General features: G+C 40.0%; 1 protein-coding gene across 3 annotated transcripts in view; it reads right to left on the bottom strand.

Moving 5' to 3' along the window:
* Window positions 1-1,827: 1,827 nt before the first annotated feature.
* The window catches only part of C1QTNF2 (C1q and TNF related 2), a 79,256-nt gene continuing 53,193 nt past the window's right edge, over window positions 1,828-27,890 (bottom strand). For all 3 annotated transcript variants that reach the window (XM_075209884.1, XM_075209885.1, XM_075209886.1), the window contains 2 exons: window positions 7,227-7,494; window positions 1,828-2,808 (listed from right to left, as the gene is read on the bottom strand). In XM_075209884.1, coding sequence (XP_075065985.1) covers window positions 2,153-2,808; window positions 7,227-7,476 — 906 coding nt within the window. In that variant the 5' untranslated portion in view covers window positions 7,477-7,494 and the 3' untranslated portion in view covers window positions 1,828-2,152. The remainder of the gene's footprint in view (window positions 2,809-7,226; window positions 7,495-27,890) is intronic.

The raw sequence follows: 27,890 nt of genomic DNA, 5'->3' as shown, positions 1-27,890 counted from the left end.
ACATATAGCTCAGCTCAAGATTTTTAATCTATTTTTAAATCTAGATGAAGACTGACCAGTAACACCAGTGATGAACTGCAAAAACTTACAGGATGTTTCCACCGGTTACATTTTAATCAATATCTTCCTCCCTCTGTCTACGTGACCCGTGAGCATAGTGTGATTAAAATGTAACAGTTCAGTGAAAATATCCTTTTACATTTACTTTTTTTATTTTTTATTTAATGGTTTAGAAAAAACTGTCCATGTATGATGCTGGCATTTCTTGCTTAAGGCCACTGATATATTAATGCAAGCAGCTTAGGGACAGATACAACATGTTTTGCATTGGTTTAAAAAGTTTAAATGATTTGTGAAGAGGAGAGAACATGTAAATAAAATATTCTAAAAAGTAGAAGACAGAAGTGGATGCCTCAATTGAAAGACCGTTAGATGGACCTTTGAATAAGGTATTGTATTTGTATTTAACAAAGCTATCTTATCTATAAGACTATTTTAGCTGGGGTCCCTACGATAAGACTACCACCATTGTTGTACTTACTACCACCATTGCCAACACCACTGCCAATCATCCATGGCCCAGCTTTGGTCTCTCTGGATCAGGAGATATCTAACGTAGTGACTATAAATGAAAACCAGCTAGAGGTTGGAAGAGCAGTGCTAAAAGTAATTGGCAGATTTATCGGTTATATATCAATGCCATATTAGTGGGAAGTATTGATGGAAGGTTCTATTATAGGGAAGAGAGGAGGTTTGCTAAATGTTAGAAATCCACAGAAGAATCCATAAAGATAAAGCTATATACCAATAAAACATATAGGAGGGTATATAAAGGCCACAAATGAAGGTCATCTGAAACTCTTTTATGTGATAGTTAAAATATGAATTGGCTACATACAGACCTCTTCATCAGATGTCAAAAAGATGTATGAATGTCGTTCCAACTGAGCTCAAATCAGGTTATCGTGGTGTATCATGCAAAAGTTAAACAAGCTCCTAACTTAACCCAAGTAGAGTAACATGCATACTTGTTTTAGCAGAGGATTTTGCGCCTTCCAAGGTAGAAGGAATCTTAGTTGGACTTTAAGGGGCATATTCAATTAGCCGCAATGTTCCTCAGAACATCGTGGCTGTGCATGTTTTCCTCAACATCCCTGGGGGGGACAAAGAGAGAACCGCGATGTTACATCTCCACAGTGTGCCCTCGCGACCGTTCAACAAGCACTCCGCGACAAATTGAATATGCCCCTAACTTTGTTATGCCAGAAAATCTGTGATACAGTTGTAGAAAAGATCTGCAGCTTCCTCTACATGCTCTTCATCAAAATGGATAAATTATGCTTTTCTGATATGGGCGCCCTGGCTCGATTCGCCTGAGGCCACCTCTCATGAGTTAGGTGGATTGTAATTGACCAGCTCCTACTAAGAGTTGAAAATGGAAGTCTGGTGAAAAAAAGTTTTGGGATTGAGTTCAAATAATCTGGGGTAGCGGGATACACAGCTCAGTGGGTATTATTTTGTTTAATTTTTTCTTGTTATCCCTTCCCTGGAGTTGTCTTTGTCTTCATCTCTTTTTACTTAAAGAAATCAAAAATAAAAAGATTATTTAAAAAAAACAAAGAAAAAAGCAAACAAGAGGAGAAGAGTGCTTTTAAAATTGAAGCCAAAAAATAAACAGACTTATTGCATTTACCGTGTATGCAAGTCACTTACTGGTGTATAAAACCATATTGAGATTAAAAAAAATCAATGGGGCAGATATTATGTGGACTCACAGTTGCTTCTGATCTTGGAGATAATGGTAAAATATAGCAGTGGAGAACAAACTCAGTATAATTATTTATTATTATTACGTTGTAAACAAAACAGTTTCTTTTTGTTTTTAGCATACAATTATCTGGACACTAATGTGGTTTTACATGGGGATGAAGGGTCCATTTTAACTTCATGGAAGGTCTAACGGTTCTTGAACTACAAGGTGCATGGTGGACGTTGTAGTTTAAAAACAGCTGGAGATCCACAGGTAGCGTAGCCGTGCCATACAGAATGACAGCATGTTATATTATACTCCAGGCTGTTTTGCTTTATAGGAGGTCAGTTTTGAGCATAGCTCAAGAGTTCTAGAGCTCAGTGAATGTCCAATCCACACTTCTCAGCTCACACCCGTTGTTTCCTTGACCTTGATCTTCTTCACCTTCATTTCATCGATGTACTCTTGCTCAGGGTAGATGAGGAACCCTGTAAATATACTGTCTGTCCAGTAAGGATCGTAAAAAAGTCCGTTCTGTTCGGAGTAAAAAATCTGCAGCCACACTTCATCTCCAGCTTTCAAAGGAAGAATGGTGGAGCCTGAGGCAATGTCATGATTCCCAGTGTTAGCGTCAAAAGTCTTTATCCTGTACTGACCGTTGTGAACCAGACCAATGGCCAAGTGTTTGTTGGCCAGCGTGATATCATATGTGAAGAAATAAATACCGGGTATGCTACATAAATATTTCCCACTTGACGTGTTGTAATGTCTTCCTTCATTCATAAGGACTTTGTCAAATTTAATTGGTAAGCGTTCTTTGGGGTAACTTTTCGTGATGGCTACAGAGAATGCAGATTTTGCCTTTTTTGAACCGCAACTGCATGGCCCTGGCATTCCAGTATCGCCCTTCTTTCCTTTTGGTCCCTTAGTTCCTTCTGTCCCTGGCTTTCCAGAGTCACCACGAATACCTTTTGGGCCCCTGGGGCCCGCTCTTCCTATGGCACCCTGCTTCCCTTTACCACCTTGTTTTCCAGGATTTCCAACTCTGCCAGGTGTACCTATGGAACAAAGAAATATATCCACATGTTGAATATATATTTACTCCAATTATATTTATAGCCTGAACAGGACTATTCTAATTCAGTAGTATTAATTTTACTATAAACCTGACTCAAACTGATTTACCTCACCAGTGACATCTCAACCATATATCAGTCATTAGATCTCCTGATGCTAATGGCATATATAGTTTGTGCAAATACACCTCTTATGTGGTCATTATCAACTTTTCAAAGTTAGGATTATTACTGTATAAGTGATATCACTAAAGCCTTTTGGGACTTCTTCATGTGGAACAGTATGGGCATTTATACTTTATTACCATTGCATTAATGTCCAAATTTTTGGTATGATCAAAAATGTTTTTACATACGGGGTAATGTTTTCCATGTACCAGTTCTTGTCCAGTTTATTAAAAAGAGCTGCATTAGGTGAATTTGTGTAATGTAAAGCCACACCCATATAAGTATAAAAATACACACACAGGGCCTAATTCATTAAGGAAAGTGAGGCAAAAAAGGGGAAAATTGTCTCCTGGCGAAACCATGTTACAATGCAAGGGGTGCAAATGACTTGCACATAAGTTAGGTTAGGTACACAATTAATAATTTTCAGACCGATATGTTATTTATAACGATTGTACCTGTGACTTAAGGTCTGCCTTGTTATAACTATTCATATGTCATAACAAATTTTGTTAGATTCTGTGACTCTGAAACACAGTATTCAGTCTCAGAACAAACAAATGAATTATTCCATCTAGAGCACTCTCTACATTCCTTAACTCTGTAAACTCTATGGAGATCGTGATCGGGAGTGCATACACACTACTTGATCGTAAGGTGATTGGAACGTGATTATTAAACAGTGCGGCCAACCTAATGAGCCGACAATCAGCACTTTGGGACAACTTTTGACCATCATGTCAGTATGCACACTACCGCGACATCCGACCGAACAGTCGCACGTCAGCTGTTTGGCTCGATTATCTGATGAAAAACCTTTAGTGTGTACCCAGCCATAAATACTGGCTGTTTTTTCATGTAGCATGCAAATATTTGATTGCTTTATTTTACACTGAAATTTAAAGTTGATCTAGGACATGCCCTATCCCAGGCTTGGCTAACCTGTGGCACTCCAAGTGTTGTGAAACTACAAATCCTAGCATACCCTTCCAGCAATAAGCTGCTTTATATTGAGAAAACATGCTGGGGCTTGTAGTTTCACAACACCTGGAGTGTCACAGGTTAGCCAAGCCTGCCCTACCACAACTATAAATCTGTCCCCACATTTTAAATTTACCTCCCCTGCAATACAACATGGTTTTAACAAGATGCAAAGTTACTCCTTTTTTGGCTTTCCTTTCCTTAATGAACCAGGCCCACAATGTTTTGTGTTGCATGTTGTGCTTTCCTTTAGCATGGCTTATATAGTTCTGGAGCTGATGCCTTAGTTGTATTTAACCTTGTTAAAAAGCTTCTGTGTGACATCCTAAAACATATTTACAGTTTGAAATAAGCTCTCTAACATCACTCAATAAGTAGCACAAATTATTGCTACAATTAACTAATATCTGTGAAGATTGAAATTCTAACACTCGTGTCCATCCTTAATATATTACAGTCTAATGTTCCTATGCAATACAGGCATAGGAAAAATGCTGATGTTTGAGGCCATCTGGTTCTTCTCAGTTTAGGTCTGCAGCCCTCCTATCTTTGTCAGTTGAAGACAAAAAGTATCAAGCTGCGATTTGCTTTTTTCAATGATTTTCTCAGGCGAGTTTGAAAGTGCGAGTTGATAGTACATTGCCAGTAAAGTGATGTAACCAAAATCAACACGCTACAAATCGCTGCCCCTACTTTTGGCCATACTAAGAATACAAGTCGCAATATGTATGAAGCTGCAATTATGCAAACTCAACCGAGAATACTGTAAAAGTCGCCAGAATCAACACTCTGCTTTGGCTAGGCGAGATAGCGAACACATCAGCTTTCCACTGCTGCCCAATGTTAACATAACAGGAGGAGGCACAATACAAGTTTTAATTATGAGGGTAATCATGATTTCTTCTTTAGAGGGGCAAAATTATTATTAATTATGTTACGGGGGCCAAATTATTTCATGAATAAATTAGTGGGCCAAATTTCATTATTTATTATATGTAAGGGAATTTTTGTTATACACCTCGCGCTGAATTGAATCTCCCCCTTACAGTCTACGTTTAGTGGATTTCGCTAGAAACCACCACATTGTTTTACACACCTTATTGAGCTTCAGATCTATTAGAGAGAATATTCAATGGAGGAAACAAATAACAGTTAAATATATTATTTATTTATGAAAAATGGCCCATTAGATCCATTCACATTTAAAGGTGTTGTCCACATGAGACTCTGGAGGTGGATCATTTGGCTGCTGGAAAATGAGTCCTACAACCCATCCAGTCATTTTCAATAGAGCTCTGTGGAGCTATGTGAAATAGAACTGGATGCAGTGATTCCTCCAACCCAAGTCCTTTAAGCAGTGGAAGTGTTTGCTCTATTTAGTCTCCAATATAAGTGCAGTTTGATTTCCATGCATCACCTTATTTCCAGTGCTTAATGGAACTTTAGGGTGCATGGTGTGCTGAGACTTGTAGTTTCACAACACTTGGAGAACCACAGGTTGGCCAGACCTGCTTTAGACATTATAACATCACAAATTTCTAGATCACACAAAGATGCTACATTCATCTTCCCTTTGCAGGAACCAAATTATCAAGTGCTCTCTGCATTTGCCCAAGTCCATCATTTTTTAAAATTAGGGGTAGATATACTAAACCTTCTCAGAAGTAGGCAAGTATGGCTTAATTACAATTCTTGAATGCATTTTATCAATTCCCTAGGGCAGGCTTGGTTAACCTGTGGCACTTCAGGTGTTGTGAAACTACAAGTCCCAGCATACCCTTCCAGCAATAAGCTGCTATATATTGGCAAAGCATGCTGGGGCTTGTAGTTTCACAACACCTGGAGTGTCACAAGTTAGCCAACACTGCCTTATACAAACCCAAATCAGTACATTACTTGTGCATTTTTTTTTCTACCCATAATCTCCTCAGTTATCTTCACACTGGCTTTTACATATATACAAATATCTTCCTCTTTCCCCATCTTCCCTAAACAGGTTCTATCCTCCAAAATAATTTGCCTAGTCACAGCTTTCATCCAGTCACGTCTGTTATTCCCACTATAATCACAATGGTCTTCAAACATCATTAATTTCATATTTTGGTTTGGATGCTTCCTAGCATTTGATGCCATAAAACTGATCTGTGTATGGACACTTCATTTTACTCACCTGCCAACCACCTCTTCTAACCCCTCATCACCATCGCACTACTGGAAACAGGTTACCTTCTAATAATTAAACCTCTTGCACCAGCTCCTAGTCTCTGCCATTTACTATACTCCTGTTCCCATTTTTGGTGGAGCCGTCGGTCTTTAGGTTGCTATTAGAAGTATCCTAGTGAGTGACCTGACATTCCCAATAGCAGCCAACTCAGCATATTGATTTGGTGTGTATATGATCAGGACTAACCTCCCAGGCACTCTTCCCTCTACCCCTTAATGTTTACCCAACTCAAAGTGAAAATAGAAATTCTATCCAAATGTCTTATCAGGAAAATCTATTATACACTCATAGCCCTTACTTGGCTTAAGCAAATAAACTGCCCATGATACAGCAACTTCTTTGGTAACCTAATCACATACATTTCAAAATAATTATTTCATCCCCCAACTGATGCCTCACTGTGTTGGAACCTTCAATGTTTAAGATAAAAAGTAGCCATCTTTTGGGGTAGATTTACTAAAACTTCAGATTTTAGCTATCATTTATCCATTAGGTTCTAGAAAATTATATCTAGAATCTGATTGGTTGCTATGGGCAACACCTCCAGAAGTTTTAGTAAATCTACCCCAAAAGATGGCTACTTTTATCTTAAGCATTGAAGGTTCCAACACAGTGGAGGCATCAGTTGGGGGATGAAGTGCCTCATGTCTCACTGATGTCACTGTTGAATTGTAGTCCCTAGGGATTTGATAAGGGGCATTCAAGAATTTTAATTAAGCCAATGCATGCCTACTTCTGAGACCTACATAAGGGGAGATCGAAGGGGCAAGTGTCCGGGTGATAATGCAATTCAGGTCATCCCGGCCCTGCCTCACAGTGCCTCATGGATGCAATTATTTTACTGAATGCATAGGCCGCAGTCTCATGAATATGTTCGGCTCATGCCTGGCTCTATTGCATGTAAGTGACAATCACAGAACAGTCAAAGTCTGGATGGCAAATATACCTCACAAGATACAAGTCATGTACTCATGCTTCATTTTTGTTAGTGGAGAACAAAAAATCACTTCAGATGCAGATCAATTACCTTCTTCCCCTTGTTCTCCTTTCCCCCCATCTTTTCCATCTTTCCCATCTTTTCCTGGAAAGCCCATCCTTCCTATGGTGCCAGTAGACCCAGGATGTCCTGGAATTCCAGGCGGTCCCGGGGGTCCTGGTAAACTGCAGAAAAGCTGAGAATTGTCTTTTGGGTAGTGGGATTCTCCTTTAGCAGCACTGCTGAGTAGATTATCAGCTGCACACTGGACAGCCCAAACTAGGAGCATCAGAGAAACCATCGCTGAACCTATTTTATTCTGAGAAGGAAAAAATATATATATTTTAATCATTTATACAGGTAAAAAAACCAAAAAACGTAATTCAGAGAGAGAAAATGTGAACCCCTCCTACCCCCCAAAATTAACATTGCTCTGCCAGTTAGATGCAATTCTAACTATCTATCCTTATGTTCTAGGCTATATAATCTAATATTTGCTGCTAAACAGTAATTAAAATCTGAAAAATCCTAGATTGTAATAAAATTCAGTTAATATGATTCGATTGAAATTATTTCATAGACCAATTATTTCATAGACCACACTGAAAACATCATGTAGTCTGTGCTTACATGCGCTGCCCCAGCAGCAAAGTGTCACTGTAAATTATTTTTAAATGTTGGCAATTGTATATAATGTTAAGCCGATTTTTTCCTATAGTATATGGGAGATCAGGGACAGTGAGGACTCCCAATGTTTCACACCGATTTTAACTGACCTCTGTCAGTATTGTTGTCACCAAATTTACTGAAGCAGGGGCGCACCAGGGGAAAGTGGGGGGGGGGGGGGTGCCTGAAAACCCACCTCCCAGCCTGGGGCACTATATGTTTGAGGTGGCTTGCCCCATGTATATGATGGAGAATAGAGGAGAGTCAGAGAGCAGTCCAGCACTGTCTAAAATGATGCCCCCATGCATACTGGTCATGCCCATTGGCGGCGTGGCTTGGAAACCCATCTATAGAAATCCTGTATTTGCCCCTGTGATGGTTGGCATTTTGGCAACCGTTCTGTATATTATTACATAATAATTTATTAGTGCTGGTATGGGATCCTTTTCTGGAAATATATTATCCATAGTATTTGCAAAACAGAAAGATAAAAGAAAAACTAAATTTCTGCTGCTCTGAGATCCACAAGTAGCGTGGGATATTCTGTATCTCAGACATGTGGAACAATTCTATGGAACCCAGAACAGTGCCCTCATGTAGAGTAACAGAATAATAACTGACTGACATGTGAGAGTAACAGAATAATGGCACACTGACATGTGGAGTAACAGAATAATGGCACACTAACATGTGGAGTAACAGAATAATGACTGACTGACATGTTGAGTAACAGAATAATGGCACACTGACATGTGGAGTAACAGAATAATGACTGACTGACTGACATGTGGAGTAACAGAATAATGGCACACTGACATGTGGAGTAACAGAATAATGGCACACTGACATGTGGAGTAACAGAATAATGGCACACTGACATGTGGAGTAACAGAATAGTGACAATGTCACAATTCGGGATTTTGTGTCCCAGGGGAAACACACCAGAAGATGAATTGATGTGATACAATGAGACGTTGTCCCATCTGACATAAACTGTGGTGTTTGACACTGTAGGCAAAATGCTGAGGGTACTGCTGAGTACATGAAGTGTGAGAGCTTGGTAATGTGCAACGGAGTACACAGAGTTTGTAGGCACTGTCTGGACAGTGTGTAGCGTGCAATGGAGTACACAGATGTGTTGTCACTGTTTGAACAGCGAGTAGCATGTAATGAGGTACATGGAGGTGTTGGCACTATTTGAACAGAGAGTGTCAGAGCAAGTTGTATGCTTCCTGGCTCTCCATTCCTCGTGGATCCTTCTGCTTTTTTGATCTCTGATCTGATTCTCGTGTACCAGTGCTGCCTGTCTGACTATTCTTATTCTCCTGCGTATGTGTACCGACCCAGCTTGCTGAACATCCTCCGCTGATATCTTGTGGTCCCGACCCAGCTTGTCTGACCCTGTATTCTGCCTGCTGATTTTGCTTCTGCAGTCGGACCGTGTACCAAACCCAGAATCCCTTCACACTGAGACCGTCTCCTGATTCTGTACTGTGCCGTCCGATTGTGTACCAGATCCGGTTGTCTGACTATGAGTGCTTTGTCTCTACGTTCAACTACTACTTGAACATCACCTCCGCCAAGTGGTACATCCAGAGGCAGGCCAGTGGACTGCGACCTGTGAGCTCCCGGCAGCTAAGTCCATCTCGCCTTGAGGCGGTTCTTGGTGAATACTGGGGAGCTCATTAGACTCCGTACTTCTGGTCGGCCAGCACCAACCTAGATTAGCACCAGATCCTATAAAATCCATTACAGTTTGCTCTGACCATGGATCAAGCGGAAAATCCCTCTCCAAGGGATATTTTAGAACACCTGGTAGGAGTGGAGAAGCAAGAAGCAAATCAAGAGCAGCTCCTAAAATGTCTTCAGAGCTTATCTGTTCATATGGATGCACTCCAGAATACCCTAACAGCCTTTAGATCATCAGCATCTGCTCCAGACCCCTCTCCAGCAGTTGCTACAACTACCTCCCAGTTGTGTATACCTAATCCCCCTAATTTTGATGGGGATCCCAAGCTCTGTAGAGGGTTTTTGAATCAATGTTCAATACAATTTGAACTTCTTCCAGGGAACTTCCCTTCTGAGAAGGCTAAGGTAGCCTATGTAATCTCGCTCCTGTCTGGTCAAGCCTTGGCTTGGGCTTCACCCTTGCGGAAAAGGAATGATCCCGTATTACACAATTATGCTACCTTCCTGACCACTTTTAAAAAGATATTCAATGAACCCGGTAGGGTTTCCAGCACAGCTATTGGTATTCTACGCCTACGCCAGGGAAACCAGTTTGTGGGACAGTATGCCGTACAATTTAGAATGACAGCATCAGAGCTCCATTGGAATAACGAGGCCCTCGTTGCTACCTTCTGGCAAGGTCTCTCAGATCGTATAAAGGTTGAGCTGGTTTCATGGGAACTCCCCATGACCCTAGATGATCTGATTTCGCTCTGTGTCAAGATTGATCTGCGTTTTAAGAAATGCAATTCTGAGAAACAACAGTCCAGTCGCAGCCTGATTCGTTTGGCCCCCAATTTTCAGGCGCCAGTACCTGAAGAACCTATATAATTAGGAAGAACTCGCCTGGCGGCTGAAGAGAGGCAGAGGAGGTTTCGGAAAAGATTGTGTTTATACTGTGGGGAGAGCGCTCATATCCTAGGGACTTGTCCAAAGCACCCAGAAAATGATAAGGCCTAACGAGTACTGGAGAGGTATCGTTGGGCCTCCCTGGTCAGACTCTCTTCACCCACCAATATAAAGACAGCCTTGTTCTTCCCATTCTCTTACGGATAGGTTCCTCCACTGTCAGCTCTTATATCCCTGTCAGCTCTTTTGGACTCTGGAGCAGCGGGTAATATAATTTTGGCCGCTTTGGTGAAGCAATATGCCATCTCCACCCAACCTCTGGGGCAACCTGTCTCTCTTATGGCCATAGAAAATTGTGAACCGCACTGGGCAAACCCTAATGAAGGAAACCAGAGATACTTATAAGGTCATAAAGAATAATGACTAATATATATATTGAGTCTCTGGAAATGGTGCACCCTCACATATAACAACATGTGTTAACAGAAAAAGTGGAAGGGAGAGTATGTATTGAGGGGCACTCAGATGATTGGGATAATAAAGTGTATGTACATAAAGTAAAAAATAATAAATCTTTATTGGTATTCATTAAAATGCAAACATTCCATTTATGATCTCAGTAGTAATCTTGCATTTTTTAATCATTTTGCTAATCTTGTGGACATCGAATTACTATTGAGATCATAAATGGAATTTCTGCATTTTAATGAATACCAATAAAGATTTATTATTTTTTACTTTATGTACATACACTTTATTATCCCAATCCTCTGAGTGCCCCTCAATACATACTCTCCCTTCTACTTTTTCTCTTATGGCCATAGATGGGAGTAAGATTTCTGAGGGACTTATCTTGCTGCGTACAGTTCCTATAACCCTTCAGATCGGTTTACTACATCAGAAGACTATTTCCTTCCTGGTGATCCAGAGGATCACCAATCCGGTCTTTCTAGGGCTTCCCTGGCTAAGCCTCCATTCTCCCACTTTGACCTTGCAGTCCGACCAAATATTATCCTGGGGGCAATATTGCCACTCTCACTGTCTTCAGAAGGTGGTTCCCAGATCCTCACCGTATCGTTCCAGGAAGACTCCTCTTCCCCTTCTTCCTGCTCCATATCTCCTCATAGAATTTAGGATTGCAGCATTGACCTCATACCTGGAAAACCCATTTCCAGGGGTCGTATATACCCTCTATTTACTCCTGAATCCGACACTAGAGTATATCAAAGAAAATTTAAAGAGGGGCTTTATCCATAAATCTTCCTCTCCCGCTGGAGCAGACTTCTTTTTTGTGAAAAAGAAAGACGGGGATCTTCGCCCTTGCATTGACTATAGGGGGCTCAATGCTATCATGGTGAAAAATCGATACCCACTGCCCCTGATTTCCGAATTGTTCGACCGCATTAAAGTAGCTATCATCTTCTCCAAGCTTGATCACAGAAGGGCTTATAATCTCATACGTATAAAGGAGGGGGATGAGTGGAAAATGGCTTTTAACACTCGAGATGGTCATTTTGAGTATCTGGTCATGCCCATTGGGCTATGTAATGCTCCGGCGGAACATTATTATTCCAAGGCTTTATGAATGAGCTCTTCCGAGATCTTCTCTATCAATTCATGGTCATCTACTTAGACAACATCCTCATTTTTTTCAAAGACTTGCTGTCTCATCGTAAACATGTGGCATAGGTTCTGTCTCATCTTAGGGAGAATTGATTATTCTGCAAATTGGAAAAATGCACCTTTGAACAGAAGCAGTTACCCTTTTTGGGTTCTATCATTTCTGGGACCGGACTCCCGATGGAGCCGACCAAGTTAAGAGCCATACTCGACTGGCCTCAACCCTTTTGTCTTAAAGCTACTCAGCATTTTCTGGGGTTCTCCAACTATTACCGCCAGTTTATAAAAGAATACTCCTCACTGGTAGCACCCATCACAGCATTAACCTGCAAAATGGCCAACGCCAAGGTATGGTCCCCAGAGGTTATTGAGGCTTTTAAGAAACTTAAGTCTCTTTTCTCCTCTGCTACCATTCTTCAACAGCCTGATTGCCAACGCCCCTTCTTCCTTGAAGTGGATGCGTCATCTGTTGGTACTGGAGCTGTGTTGTCCCAACGGGATTTCTCTTGTAAACTCCATCCATGTGGGTTCTTCTCTCGTCGCCTGTTACCAGTGGAAAAGAGTTACGAAATAGGCGATAAGGAGCTCCTGACCATTAAGTTAGCTCTTTCCGAATGGAGACATCTCTTGGAGGGTGCACAATTCCATATAACCATTTATACCAATCATAAAAATCTGTTATATCTTAGTTCAGCACATTGTTTAAACCCACCTCAATCAAGATGGTCCTTATTCTTCTCTCATTTTGACTTTAACATCACCTTCTGATTTGGAATCTTTTGAGGAGAATAAACCTATCCTGGACCCCAACTGTATTCTGGCGGTTACACGTATCATTAATAGACAATGCCCTACAGACAAGACTTTCATTTTCGTCATCTTCGTAATAAACTTTTACGCTGGGTCCATCGGTCTCCCTTTTCCGGCCATGCAGGCATTTGGAAGACCTGGGAGTTATTGTCTTGAAATTATTGGTGGCCGTCTTTATACAATGACGTTAAAGAGTTTGTCTCGGCTTGTTCAAGTTCCAAGGAGTCCTACGACAAGAGGAGAAGAACTGGCCTAAATTGGCTATTGGATATAGGGTATGATTGTCCACCCAAAACATTAGTTTGAAGGCTCCCAGTAAGAAATTAGCTGCAAGGTTCATTGGGCCTTTTGTAATCTCTGAGGTTATTAATCCTGTAACCTTCAGGTTAAGACTTCACCGCTCACTACGTATACCCAATATCTTTTATGTCTCCCTTCTGAAACCGGTGGTCACCAATAAGTTCTCCACTTCCACCAAAACTCCACCACCAATTGTGGATCAGGATCAACTGGAATATGAAGTAAAACAAATTCGAGACTCACGTATATCCAGAGGTTCCTTACAATTTCTTGTGAACTGGAAAGGATATGGGCCCGAGGAACGCTCCTGGGTTAGAGTCTCTGATCTTCGCGCTCCCTCAAACAATTTCCCCAAAAAACCTTTTAGGATGTCCGGAGTCCTCCCTCATGGCTGGGGGTATTGTCATAATTTTACCTTTCCACGCTCCAGCGCCGCTCGCTCTCTGCTTAATGGACAGCTGCTATGGCAAAAAGGCAATATTTTAAAACAAAACCAGAGAACTACATACAATATGGGATATACCGAGCGTGGGCTTATTGCCAAGCAGCTGGTACCATATATAATGTTGGATATACTGAGCGCGGGTTTATTTTTCTCTGGTTTTGACAAGTGGAGACCCAAAATAAACTCAGACTGACATGGGGAAACTCAGAATAAAGGCAGACTGACATATGGAAACATATGAGGTGCCCTTGATGTTGGGATGCAGGCTTAAATCTTTTGATCAAAATATGAACTAATACCTCATGTTTTCATTTTGCTAGACACACACAGATATGCAGTTTAAAGGATAAGCGCTGACAACTGTCTTTTTGTTTTGTATACATATATTGGCATTTATATTGCCACACAGCTGGTACCACATACAATATGGGATATACCGAGCGTGGGCTTATTGCCAAGCAGCTTGTACCATATATAAAGTGGGATATACCGAGTGCGCGCTTATTTTTCTCTGGTTTTGTTTTAAAATATTGCCTTTTTGTCATAGCAGCTGTCCATTAAGCCTATTTAAGGCACATTTGGGAGTGGCTCACAAGCCAGCCCTTGCTAGATGTAAAGCCCTATACCTGGGAGGTGAGTGCATCTGATTTTAACTGCATTTTAATGGTGTTTATAGCATATAGGTCAGTGTAGGACCTGCATATAATGAGGTGCCCTTGACGTTGGGATGCAGGCTTAAATCTTTTGATCAAAATATGAACTAATACCTCATGTTTTCATTTTGCTAGACACACACAGATATGTGGTTTAAAGGATAAGCGCTGACAACTGTCTTTTTGTTTTGTATACATATATGGGCATTTATATTGCCACGCAGCTGGTACCACATACAATATGGGATATACCGAACGTGGGCTTATTGCCAAGCAGCTGGTACCATATATAATGTTGGATATACTGAGCGCGGGTTTATTTTTCTCTGGTTTTGACAAGTGGAGACCCAAAATAAACTCAGACTGACATGGGGAAACTCAGAATAAAGGCAGACTGACATATGGAAACCCAGAATAAGGGCAGAATGACATGTGGAAACCCAGAATAAGGGCAGAATGACATGTGGAAACCCAGAATAATGGCAGAATGACATGTGGAAACCCAGAATGAAGACAGACAAATATGTGGAGCCCCAGAATAAAGGCTGGCAGACATGTGGAAGCAAAAGAGGGAAGAGAAGAAGTATACGTTGAGGCGCTCTGGTATATTAGCTTATATTAAAAACATCTAATTTATTGATATGCATTAAAAAAGATTCAACAGTTTCATACAGAATTGCGAAATAAAAACAAAAAAGTGAACATGTAGTGATTAACTGTGTATAGTGAAATAAAAATGCAGACCAGCTGCAATAGCTTTGTTATCTCACTAATTCCTTAATTATAGAAACTTTCATTAGTGTTATATAAATTAATTTTTTCACCCCAATAAAAATATAAAATTCACGTCTATATACACTTTGTCACTTCCTTCAATCTGTGATTATCGTTAGTTTCCTCTATGGTCATAAATTCCATCTATTATGAAGATCTGTTTGATAATAGTTAATCTGATTTTATAGCTAAAAAATGGAAGATTAATTCCTGAATTGATACTTACCCCATTTGGGAATATGTATGTTATCCTACAGAAATAATTCCTGAATACTAGGTTGTAATCTTCGAGTCATGACATATTTGTATGTATTAGTCATTTAATATTTTGTTTTTCTTTTCCTTTAAGACTACTATAATTTTGGTTATTTCAAATCTTAATTATCTCTGACACTAGAGTAAATAAGTAATTATAAATATAAGAACTAGCTTTGTTTTCATGCAATGAATTGATAGCGCTTTTGGAGCAATAGAAAAATGAAATAGGTGGGACCTTCATTTGGATTGGTAATTTCAACTATCTATCATTCAAATACAAATAACACTTTGATTGGTTGAAATGGCTGACGTCATGATGAGGGGTGGACTTATACAGTATAAAGGACCTGTCATTCCATAGACTCGTCTTGCCATGAGAAAGCATACAAGCGAAACGCACGTCGGCATGTGCTCTGTTTTTCTCATGATCTGCCCATATTCTTATTATGGAAATTATATCTTGTTAGGTAGTACTGCTAAGGCTCCCCTGAAATAGCAATTTATGGCCACAGATAGCTTGCTATTAGACAGTCAGCAAAGAATGTTTGTTTTTTCTCACATACTGAAGGACTAGTAATATAGCCGCCTACCTGAAACCTATATTATAAATCAGCTTGTCCAATAGCATCAACTAGAGCTATATATGACCACAGAGAGCTTATAAATAGGCGGTCAGCAACATATGATTGCCTATTTTGATATAGCTAGAATCAAGCCTATTTAACCTATAAATAAATCAGTTGGTATTTATGGGTAACTCAGGATTAACAGAAAAAGTAGATATGTGGACCGATATTTACGACCTTATGACAGTCTGACATGTGGTAACCCAGAATAATGACAGAATAACTTGTGGAATAAAGGCAGTCTGACATGTGGAAACCTAGAATAAAGACAGACTGACACGTGGAAACCTAGAATAATGACAGACTAAATTGTGGAATAAAGGCAGACTGACATGTGGAAAACCAGAATAAAGGCAGACTGACATGTGTAGACCCAGAATAAAGGCAGACTGACATGTGTAGACCCAGAATAAAGGCAGTCTGACATGTGGAAACCCAGAATAATGACAGAATAAGTTGTGGAATAAAGGCAGTCTGACATGTGGAAACCTAGAATAAAGACAGACTGACACGTGGAAACCTAGAATAATGAAAGACTAACTTGTGGAATAAAGGCAGACTGACATGTGGAAAACCAGAATAAAGGCAGACTGACATGTGTAGACCCAGAATAAAGGCAGACTGACACGTGGAAAACCAGAAAAATGGCACTCTGGCGATTGGTTGCGTAACACCATAACAAGGTGAATGTGTTATGAGAATTTAGTTATTATTTTTACTTAATAACCCACTCTCTCCAGTTGACAGAATTTAGGGGTTGTCTTCTGGGAACCCCACAGTCCATGAGAAAATCACGCCTGCATCTAGTTCAATATCCGTTTTTCAATGTGTCAAGCCATGGAGAAGTGGTAGTTACCGGTGAAGTTCTGCAAGTTTAAGGAATGTGGTTGGTATACGGTGGTATGCCATACTGACACTTCTCCTACTGCCTTCATTGTAAAACTATTAAATTACGTTCCTTTCCATTCCCATTACATTTTTCATACCACTATTTCTAAATTTCCACTTTGACTATTGATGCAAGCTATATTTTTATTGACAATTAAAAGATTTGTGCCTTAAAAGTACCATATTTTCATAATCTTTTGTTTATTGGTGGTGTCCTCTCAGCCATTATTCTATGGACCAATCTTGCTGCTCGACCTGATACGTGGCTAGGTCGGACGAGATTCAGTCCGTTAAGGTTAAGTGGGCCAGATCACTTTCAGCTCCACTGCAGCCTATTAGTGTGGTTGGTAGATATGGGATCATATACACAGGCCAATAATGATCACCTTCCAACCGCATTTGCCACCAAGCTTGATAACGATCTTAGCAATTTCCAAATGTCCAATATCAGCTGCAATATTGTTTGTGACCAGTTTACACTTGTCTATTCTTTCCGTTTCCCTTTACCATTTGGTCACACTTCCCTCTCTTTGTACATGCAGTTTTGTTCCTCACGGTGATATCCTGAAGAAATTGCAAATTTTAGCAATCTATCTTTCAGGTGTAACCTTGACATCACTGAGCCTTTTGTCTCAGGTATTTTAATTATAGCGACTAATATTTGTCTGAGGGGCTAGGATTATTACCAGACCTACCAGTTGCTTGGCCCTAGAGTATTTAATAACAAAGGAATTACTGCATTCTGATAAATGACATAAAGTAAACACAGATGGTGAAATAATGGCAGAACATCCTGTTATACAAAATATTTAATAAGACTCATGGAAAGTGTCCAAACATTATCTCTAGTGTAATATTATGAGTCATAACAATATATTTGTAAAAAGGCTGCAGCCGAAAGTGGGCACTCTCTCTAGGGATGCATCAAAATATTTTGTATATTGGTGTGTGCAGGTTGCATCTTTTATTTTGTTACATTTATCATGTAACGCTTACGTAGGCTGTAAAAAATGTAAGCAATAGCCTGCAACCATATTTCGTTCTCAAATCCTGACTTGTGTGGTCACAGGACATAATAAAGATGCCTGTATAATATCTGCACAGTAAAGGTTTCTCTGTGTCTATTAATGACTTTGTTACAATGTCATATTACTAAGACTCCTTCCAGCACCCCAATATATTTATTTTTTTTTGGGGGGGGGGCGCGGGGCACATAAAATATATCTAGGACGGCAAATAAAACTGTAGTGCTTTAGTTGTATTAGGAAACCCATTTTATTTTGGTAAACAAAAAATTCCTGTACTTTCTGTGAAAAAACTGTGTTATAGTCACGTTGGAGTTTGATAAATAAGATGTTAAATATACTGTTCATCAAACCCTAATTATTTCAGTTTCAATAATATTTTCTCATTTATTTTCCAGACCCAAAGATCCTTTTTTGCATTCTGAATATATATGTAAATGCACTTTGTAGGTTATATTTCCCCACACTTCCAGAATGTCCGGGAGACTCCCGAATTCATGGTAGGTCTCCTGGCCTCCCGAGAGAGCAGTCCATTCACTCACATCTTTACCACTTGCTAGGGAGCCTCCATAACGTGAATTGTGGTCCCCCCTTCCCATACACGTGGCAAAATGACAATTTGGCATCATTGCATAGAGATAGTAGGGCCAAAATGGTGCGATTCACCGCACTCCACCCTCACACTTCACCTCCACTCTGGGACCTCCCGGAGGAAAAGAGTAAAAGTTTGGTAAGTGTGTTGTAGGTTTGTATAGAACATAATAAACTCCTCTAATATCAATATTATCCTGAACACTCACTTCACACTTACAGTTCTTGATCCCGGCAAATCGAATCGGTACATAATGGAGTACCACTGCAATTTACTATTCCGAGACTGCTATAGGAACCCCGGTGAAGACCCCCCACCTCAACAAAGACTTTTTTTTCTTGCAATGGCAGTCTAATAATGCCAGCGAATGGAGAAAGTACTATTCAAATACCACTTTCACCCGGGATGGATCCAACAAAGCCAAAGAAGCGTCAGATGGATCACATTGAAAAAAAGCCAATGATGCCATCCTGGGATGGCGTTACTTTGCTGCTGTTCCCATGGAAGTCTATGGGGACAGCTGATTGATGCCAGAGAAATCTGATTTCGCCAGAGTTAATCCTTCGTTACATAAGGAAGAGTGGAGAAAGAGCCTTTTGCTGGAATTTACGTTTTAACACCACAGCTATTGTATTATTGCCAGGTGATGCCCTTCTCTAAGGGTCAGTGATAATGTTTGTACAGACAAAAACCTCCAGTGACCGCATTTGCACAGACTGTGTATTGCCTTTTTTTAATTGCCTGTTCATAACCAGTATTACCCCTTGCAGTGCAAAACACCTAGTGACCATCTGTTGTAGAGATAGTCCCTTCACAGACTGAGACCAACCTTACTCCCTGCTAGTGGAAAGTAATGCCTTAGCAATAAGAGGCTACTTATACCATACATATTATCACACCTCCCAACTGTCCCGATTTAGGTGGGATAGTCTTTATTTCAGAGGACTCAGTGCCAGCGCTACCACTAGGCAAACTTAGGCTGTCGCTTCGGGAGCCAAAGATTTGAGGGCATCCAAAATGCTAAATGAATGACATCTCACTAAGTACACATGATTGTGAGAAACTGGGTGGATCAGGGTGTTGTTTGTTGCTCTTTCAAGAGTTCCTAGTATTGTCCTCAAGTTCAAAACATTTGATTTTGTGTCATGGGACAAGATATTTAAACGAATTTCAAGGGACGGAGATGGAGAGTGCACATTTAGGGGGGCTCTGCTTTGAGCCAGTGGCTGTAGTACCTACCCCTCTCCCCAATACCGCCTGATGTTTTATACAAACTCGAAGGTGGTGAAGATCATCACCGTATACTCTGAATGGGTCACCTTTTACACAGTCTTGGTGCAATATATTTCAGAAAGATGCGTTGTACGTTGGCATATTCTGCACAAGTATTTGGAAAAGAGAAGAAGTTTATTGACAAGGTGCACTACCAGCTCCAATTGTTGATGTTCTACTGAGGTAATCTAATATTAAAATATAACTTTTAATAAAGAGTTTAAAATAAGCGAAATATAAAACCAATTATATTATTTACAATGATAAAATGCTATCTGCACCAACACAATATTCTCTATTTATAGATGGACTTATGCTATAGGCATTAATATAAAGGACAAACTTCAAATTGTTATAATTTCCTTGTACATATATGTCACGAACAGCACTCACCTGAGTCTGCGTGATGCATATGTGACACAGGGTTAACCAAACAACAACCACCTGGTTTGTCTAAAATGATTAAATCCTTCCCTATCTATGCCACACACTAGCTTTGCGATACTAATTACCACCACCAAGGTTTTTCGGACAAGAGCTGACACTCTTATTTAGGAGGCCTTCGGTTCTCCCTAGCATTAATCTAACACAATTTACTTTAATCAGAGTTCACATAAACAACAAGGTTTGCACAGTTTCAATTAGGTAGCGTCTGGACCAAACTGTCGTGTGAATTCGTAAGAACACAGAGACTAGAACTTATTAAGTGGAATTTAATATGGAAAATACATCCACAATGCTTAAGATAAAAAGATAATAAAAGACAATTATAGTGCAATTGTTTCTTATAAAATAAAAAGGATAAAACACAGAATTGATACCATACTTAGAATCAAGTTTCTGGTGCTGGGAGAAGCAGAAAAAATGGAACCTCTTCAATCAAATGACTCCCTCAGAGAGAACCCCGAGTTACATTTTCAATACAGTTTTAAAATCAAGCTACAGGGCCCACAGCCCCCCTTCCTGGGAGGTCAGAACCAACAGGACTATAGAATGCAAATTAGGGTTTTATGATTATGCTGTAGAGACAGGTTTTTGTCACTCTATCCTAACTTCTCACTCATATGACTTACAAACCTGGTTTTGCCTCCACACAACAGGTCATAAGTTTCCCTTCATTTGCATACCCCACATGCCTCTGGTATGTATGATATTGGAGAAAATGATATGATATTTTCCTGTGACCTTATTCAGCTTGAATCTGTCATTAACATACAACCCTGTTTCTGCAGTCGGCATGTCTGGGGCCTCCCAAACAGGTGTTAGATTTCATTGTCTTGCAAGAGACATCCTTAAAGACTTTCACATTTGCGTCCTGCCATAAATGGTATAAGGTGCTACCCTTATCTACCAGCCCCCTCTGGGTAGCTTAACATACACAAAACCCATTGATCTAACAGCTTCGAAGAGAACCATGTCACACTAACTTATCAATGGATTAATTTGATACAACCTATTTACACTGCAGTTATGAATTATCCCTTATAAATAACTGCAAGCTCTCTATGTTCACAACAATATATATATATATATATATATATATATATATATATATATATATAATAGTATTGTTGATATTGCCTCCCTAAGATCGCAAATAGTTCTAGGAAGTATCCCTACATAGATTATTACATCAGGCTATCTGAATATCAGAAGAATCCTTTTCAAAATAAAGACACTCACTATCGTAACAATATCTCATTATAACCAAGTAATTTGCCCTCAGGCTATACGTAGAGTGTCTTGCTAACTGCCTAAATAATTGCTCCAACTATATATGGGTTTATTGGAGTATTATTATTAGAAAGATAGCCGCCAGTTAAATGAGATGAAGTGGTGCAGACAGCAAAGACGCCGACGCACATTTCGCTGAGGTCTGCTTTTTCCTGCAGAAGTAACTGAGATTCTCATAACCTCTGCTGAACAGTGTTTGCAGGGTAGAATGAAGTACTTGTTTAAAACACTTGACACTGGACATAAAATGTTTGTGTTGTGTTATTCCTTAGAGACCATTGGCTATTACATCCAAGTCAATTGGCTTGAATATAGTTTGTTATAAAAAAAAATCTTGCGTAAGCTTCGTGAACTGGTCATAACTGAAAACATGTTTCCACTATGTTCCAGAAAGCAAATTGAAAGCAGAGACACAGACGTGTCCTCGTTATACTATGTGTGGTAGAACTCAAGGAGAGCTTATTGAGAAAATGAAATGTTTCATATTTGTAGATCTGCACACATGTGGAATGCTCTTGGCAGAAATCCCACGACAGGAAATTAGTTTTTGCGGAACAGTGAACTAACCTTGTCTGCAAAACAGTAACAATTAAAGAAGAAAGAGCACTCAGTGATAATATATTAGATGATTAAAATAACAAAAACACTTAATTCCAATAAATTATCTCTATTGATGAGTGTATTAATTTATTTACTGCGCAGTTTGGACAAAGTGATACACAATACTGAATCTTCTTACATCTCTTCTGTAGTAGAGAAACGTGAATATTTCAAAATTGTTCCACGGCACATTTGTCTCTGCTCTGCAGTTGGCCAGGAAATTTTGCATGTTTTGCTGACATAAGTGTTTCCAGTCCTATCATAACCTCACCACACAGCAGATTGAACTGACCGTCATTGTCCCAGCTCTACTAAAGGTGCCTGATACAAGGCACACATACTGAGTGCAATGTGCGTTTGTTTCAGACTCACGGAATTCAGGTCTGTGCACGTCCGTATTCAACAAGGAGCGGATGTTAAGATACGTGTGGTGATGAATTTGGGTGTAGATCTGCTCTGTTCTACTACACAAGACAGTGCAAGTTAGGTCCAATACCTATGTGGAATGTACATTCTCAAAAGAAAGCACAGAAAAAAAATATTGAATTAATGTCACCTGGTAATAATATAGGTATTAAAAACATTAAAAATTAAAAAGTTTTTTTAAAATTTAGTTTTTCCATAAAATACATTTATAATGATGCTATTAATGTCTACTGTATATAAAATTAATTTTTACAGTTGCTCCTGCAAACACGTTATAGTATGCATACTCGGCTGTCATTACTCTGCACTTAAATTAGCCCTGTAGCTGTAGCAAGAGATATGGCTGAAAAACAATACTTTTGAGATCACCAGGGATTGGATCGGACACTGCTGCGTGCGCTCGCGATTGGCACACAATTGAAGGTAGCTGTGTTCTATGGCGTATAGTCCGGTCCTGTGTATGCGCAGAGTGATTTGGCAGATGATACGCACAAAATCGCTGTTTATGTCCCTTGATGAATCAGGCCCATAGTCTTTACATTCTGCAAACTGCGAATTTACAAAGTATTAAGTGTGTCCTTTCTCTTCAGGGAAGCTTCTCAAATTCTCAAAGTAGTCTGGTATTTTAATCCCTTGTTTTAGTAGATAAACCCACATTCTATTACCTACAGTGACTTCAGTGTGTGGCCAGAGAGCCTCTTTCCACCCTCAAATATCCTAATATCACATGCCCTTGTAGTTGGAGTAGATCGGCACAAATACCACTATAATAAAACTGAACATCATCAACCTTCGGGAGATTCTGGAGGGAGTGTGAAGTGGGACGGTGGAAAGGGTTGGGGCGCAGTGAATCATGTTATTTTGACTCCGCCTTCGCGATGCAATGACGCAAACAAATTGTTTTGCAGCGGGGCCAAAACGACACAATTCACCGCAAATCACGTCATTGAGGCTCCCGCCCTGCCCATTTCACTAGGAAGTGAGAAGGATGCTGGAGAATTACCTGCTCTGTTGGTAGTCCGGGAGACCTCCTGGAATTCAGGAGTCTCCCGGAATGTGGACAAGTATTCTATAACACAGTACTCTCTTGCCAATGTAAGCTGAGCAATACTGTCCTGGGGTGTCCAGGTTTACCTAATGCTTCATTGGGCACAGTGGAACTGAAGGCCCAGATTTGGGCTTCAATTCCACTAATATAAAAACTAAAACTAAAAATACATTTTATTTACTGTAAAAATGAAAGAAATATTTTTAAAACATTGATGCATTAAAATGCATTATTTAAAGAACAAAGCATTTTATAAGGCTTTTGTTCTGTTATTGCCACCCTGAGATGGTGTTAACATAAGAGACATAACGAATCCCACTGGGTAATGAAATAGGTTGCCTCTTTCAAAGACATGTGTAAACATTCGCTGGTGCCACTTTCCGCTGGCTGGGTTATCTCCACCTTGCTGGTAATAGCGCTTTTCACCCTTGTGATTAATAGCGGCCTTAATTTCTATACTGTAGAACTGAGTGGCTGCTTCATATAATCATTATTTAGCCCCTGACAGAGTCCATGTGTGTTGTGTGATTTATATGTTGCTGTTGAAATGTACAATATGTCTCTGCGCCTTATATTTCATTTCCCACATCTCCTTTAGATTATATGCTCTAACATTCATGTCTCTCTCTCTTTATGTTGTTTTTTTGCAATTGTATTACTTTAAAAAAAAAAAAAAAAAGGTCGCTGCATGTGCTGTAAATAATTTTAACACTTATTACATGCATAACTGGCAGTGTTTGAATGCTAGGTATGTGCATCTACAGGCTTAACACTCAGAGTCAGGGCTGCATGTCTCCATTCATCATAGGTCAGATATATTCCAGATCTTCTGGATAATGGTAATTAATAACAGATTGAACAGATATAATGATTTCTTCACTGACTACATTTAACTCTATGTACCATGAAGGATGTAGCAAGTAAGGCATACTTGCCAACTCTCCCGGAATGTCCGGGAGACTCCCGGATTTCGGGTGGGTCTCCTGGACTCCTGGGAGTGTATGGCAGTCTCCCGCATCTGCCCACTTCCTAGTGAAGTGGGCAGAATTAGGTCTAAAATGCAGCGATTCTCCTGGAATCGCGGCATTTGGCCCGCCCCCTTGTAAAATGACGCGCTTGCATCATTATGTCACGCCCACCTACCCCCGAGAGGCTCCCGGATGCCAACTACAAGAAGTTGGCAAGTATGAAGTAAGGTCTAGTGCTGTAATGTTATATAGAAATTACTCCCATATCATCTTTTTTCCTATTGGTATGTGCTGACCAAATATATATTTAATTAAAAGTAGGTAGGGTGGGATGTTGGTCACAATCAATGACATAAAATGGTTTTCCACTGCTTTAGTCTAGAATGTGTAGATAAATAGATTTGATGGGTCCTCCATTTTGTACACATTAGGCCTGATTCATAAGGAAAGTTAGGCAAAAAAATGAGTAAGTTTCCTCCTGGACAAGACCATGTTACAATGCAAGTGGTGCAAATTAGTTTCTTATCTGTTTTTTGATTTAGCACACAAATACTTGATAGCTTTATTTAAAGTTTGATCTAGGACATGCCCTATCCCAACTATAAATCGGCCAGCACATTTTAAATTTGCCTCCTTCTCCAATGCAACATGGTTTTGCCAATGTGCAAAGTTACTCTTTTTTCTTGCTTTCATTTCCTTAATGAATCAGGCCCATTATATTTAAGCTCTGTTTTACCAGTAGGAGAGTAGATCATATTGTAAGCAACAATTTAACTCCAGGTTAGTTATTTATGACAGTTATCAGGATATGAGCCTTTGACTGTCTGGATTTAATAAGACATTTTCCATTACAGATTCCAAGTCTCAAAGCAGAGCATCTCTGGGGAAATGATAATGGCCACCAAGAAAAACTTCAAATTCTAGAGCTACAAATGTAGACAATATGCATATCCATTTGTACTGAGGAAACTGTGACCGCATTTAAAAGTAACATGTTTTTGACACTTAATAAAAACAACAAAGCTAGTTCCCTCTCTTGGACAAACACCATCTTTGAGTGTGAGACAGTTGTGACAAAGAAATGACATTAGAAAGGGTTCTGTGTAGACCAGGTCAGGCTAAGCAGAGATTAGTTATTGTTTTTATTCATCTGCATTCTTAATTGAACCTGTATATTTTTGTCAATCTGTCGTTATCAAATTCTTATTTTATCATGCTAGAATATTACAGGGGTATTGACACTTTCTTGTGATGCAATCATGTTCGACAAGATCATAAAAATATCACTATGTGTGTGGTACACAAATATCATGAACAATGCAATCTAATTGAAAAGACGTTTCCAAATAGGAATAAAATGTCATCCTTTTCATAGGTCGGTACATGCAAACAATTGTACTGCTGTGTGTGGCAAGATTGGATGATCAGAATTAAGTGCTCACTTTTATGCAAATACTTAATGGGCCTGATTACTTAAGGAAAGTAAAGAAGAAAAAAAACGAGTAACTTTGCACCTTGGCAAAACCATATTGCATTTTAGGGGGGGGGGGGGTAAATTTATAATGTGGTGACAGATTTATATTTGGGGTAGGGCATGGTGTGTCTAGGAGCAAACTTATTAATTTTTCTTGCCTTACTTTTATTAATGAATCACGCCCAATATGTCTAGTTTATCAAATTTAGATTGCAGCATGTCTACAAATTAAAATTAATAAAATTGTTGAGTGTTCAGGTTAATTTTAGTGATACATTTCATGGTTTAACGGGTCTGCTTGTGTTAACACTGCCCACTGGGAGGCATGGAGTCTAACGAGGCAGAAGGTGTTCGCCAGTGACCCTGAAAGGAAGTATGGACTTTGCGGCTTCTGCGCTGCAGGTCGCTGTTCTATAAGTAGGTTCCAAGCGAGACCAGGTGGAGAGCGCTGGGAAAAAAGATACTGAGAGGTGATAGAAATCCGGGGTGCTGCTACATCAGGATACCTGGGAAAGGTAAAAAGACCCAAGATCCAGGTAAGCTAAGAAGCACAAGGTCTAAACCACAGGACGTGGGATAGTCTGCTGGTAAGAAGTACATGGAGGTCCAGGTAAGCTAGAAAGCTGTGGGTCTGGATCACTGGTGGTGCAATAGTCTGCAGTACACAAAGGTCCAAGTAAGCTGGAAAGCTCTGGGTCTGGATCACTGGTGATGCAATAGACTGTAGGCAGGTGTACAGGGAGGTTCACATAAGCTGGGAAGGTCTGGTTCTAATTCACTTGTGATGCAATATGCTGTAGACAGGTGTACAGGGAGGTTCACATAAGCTATAAAGCTCTAGGTCTGAATCACTGGTGATGCAATATGCTGTAGGCAGGTGTACAGGGAGGTCCAAGTAAGCTGGGAAACTCTGGGTCTGGATCACTGGTGTTGCAATAGTCTGCAGGCAGGAGTACACAGAGGTTCAGGTAAGCTGGGAAGCTCTGGGTCTGGATCACTGGTGATGCAATAGACTGTAGGCAGGAAATAACAGGAGCCACTAAAAGACAAGTTCACACAGGCAGGGAGACTGATCTGCCATCATAACCAAGGACCAGGTGCCTTAATAGTAGAAAAGCTGTCACTCATTATCCAATGAGTATAGGAAGGAGTAAATGAAAGAACGGGTCTGCGCATTCACAGACCCGAAGCAAGATGGCAGTCGCCACAAGCAGCTGCAGCGCTCAGTGCCGATCAGGAGACCGGAGGCAGCGGGCAGGTAAGCTCACCGGACCACGACCGAGTGGTCTGCGTGTCCGTTGTGTGAACATACATTTGTCTTCTGGCCGATCAGAAGGACAGAGTTGCTTGGGTTAACTTTGATAATACATTTGTTTTTCTGGCAGACTTGCAATAAAGTTAGTAAAAGGGAGGTAGAGTGTCCTCAATTATCATGCTCTGTACTCACTCTCTACTCAACGATGAATATGTGGAGGAGCCCATCTGAGGATCCTTCACTAGGCCATTCCCATGCTTATTTAAATATGCTATTATAATACTATACATGAATACCTTAACATACTCTTTACGAACAGCTATATGTTCACAACTACAGCAATTTGTCCACATTGCACATCTCTTAGAAAATATCCTGTAAAAAAATATGTGCCTTCAGTTGTGGATTTGCAAATACACTGGAATATGTACACCCCTTCAATAATTTCAACCTTTATGTCTTTGTCCTACTATAATGCTTGATTTAGCTTCATTTATATAATTTATTTAATCACTAGGATTGTGGAAAGAAAGATGTGTGTTTTTTATTTAAATTGTACTTCATGGTATTACATGGCTCAGCAGACCCTGGGTGTCAGGGCATGCTTGCACTTGTGGTTCTCCAAGTACCAGTATGCTCTGGCTGCCATGGGTATGCTGGTGCTTGTAGTTCTACAAGCACCAGCATGACCAGACTGTCACAAA

The sequence above is a fragment of the Mixophyes fleayi genome, chromosome 4 (assembly GCF_038048845.1).
Source record: "Mixophyes fleayi isolate aMixFle1 chromosome 4, aMixFle1.hap1, whole genome shotgun sequence".
Lineage (NCBI taxonomy): Eukaryota > Metazoa > Chordata > Amphibia > Anura > Limnodynastidae > Mixophyes > Mixophyes fleayi.
Note: the sequence above shows the minus strand (reverse complement) of the source record. Positions and strands in the feature narration are given on the sequence as shown.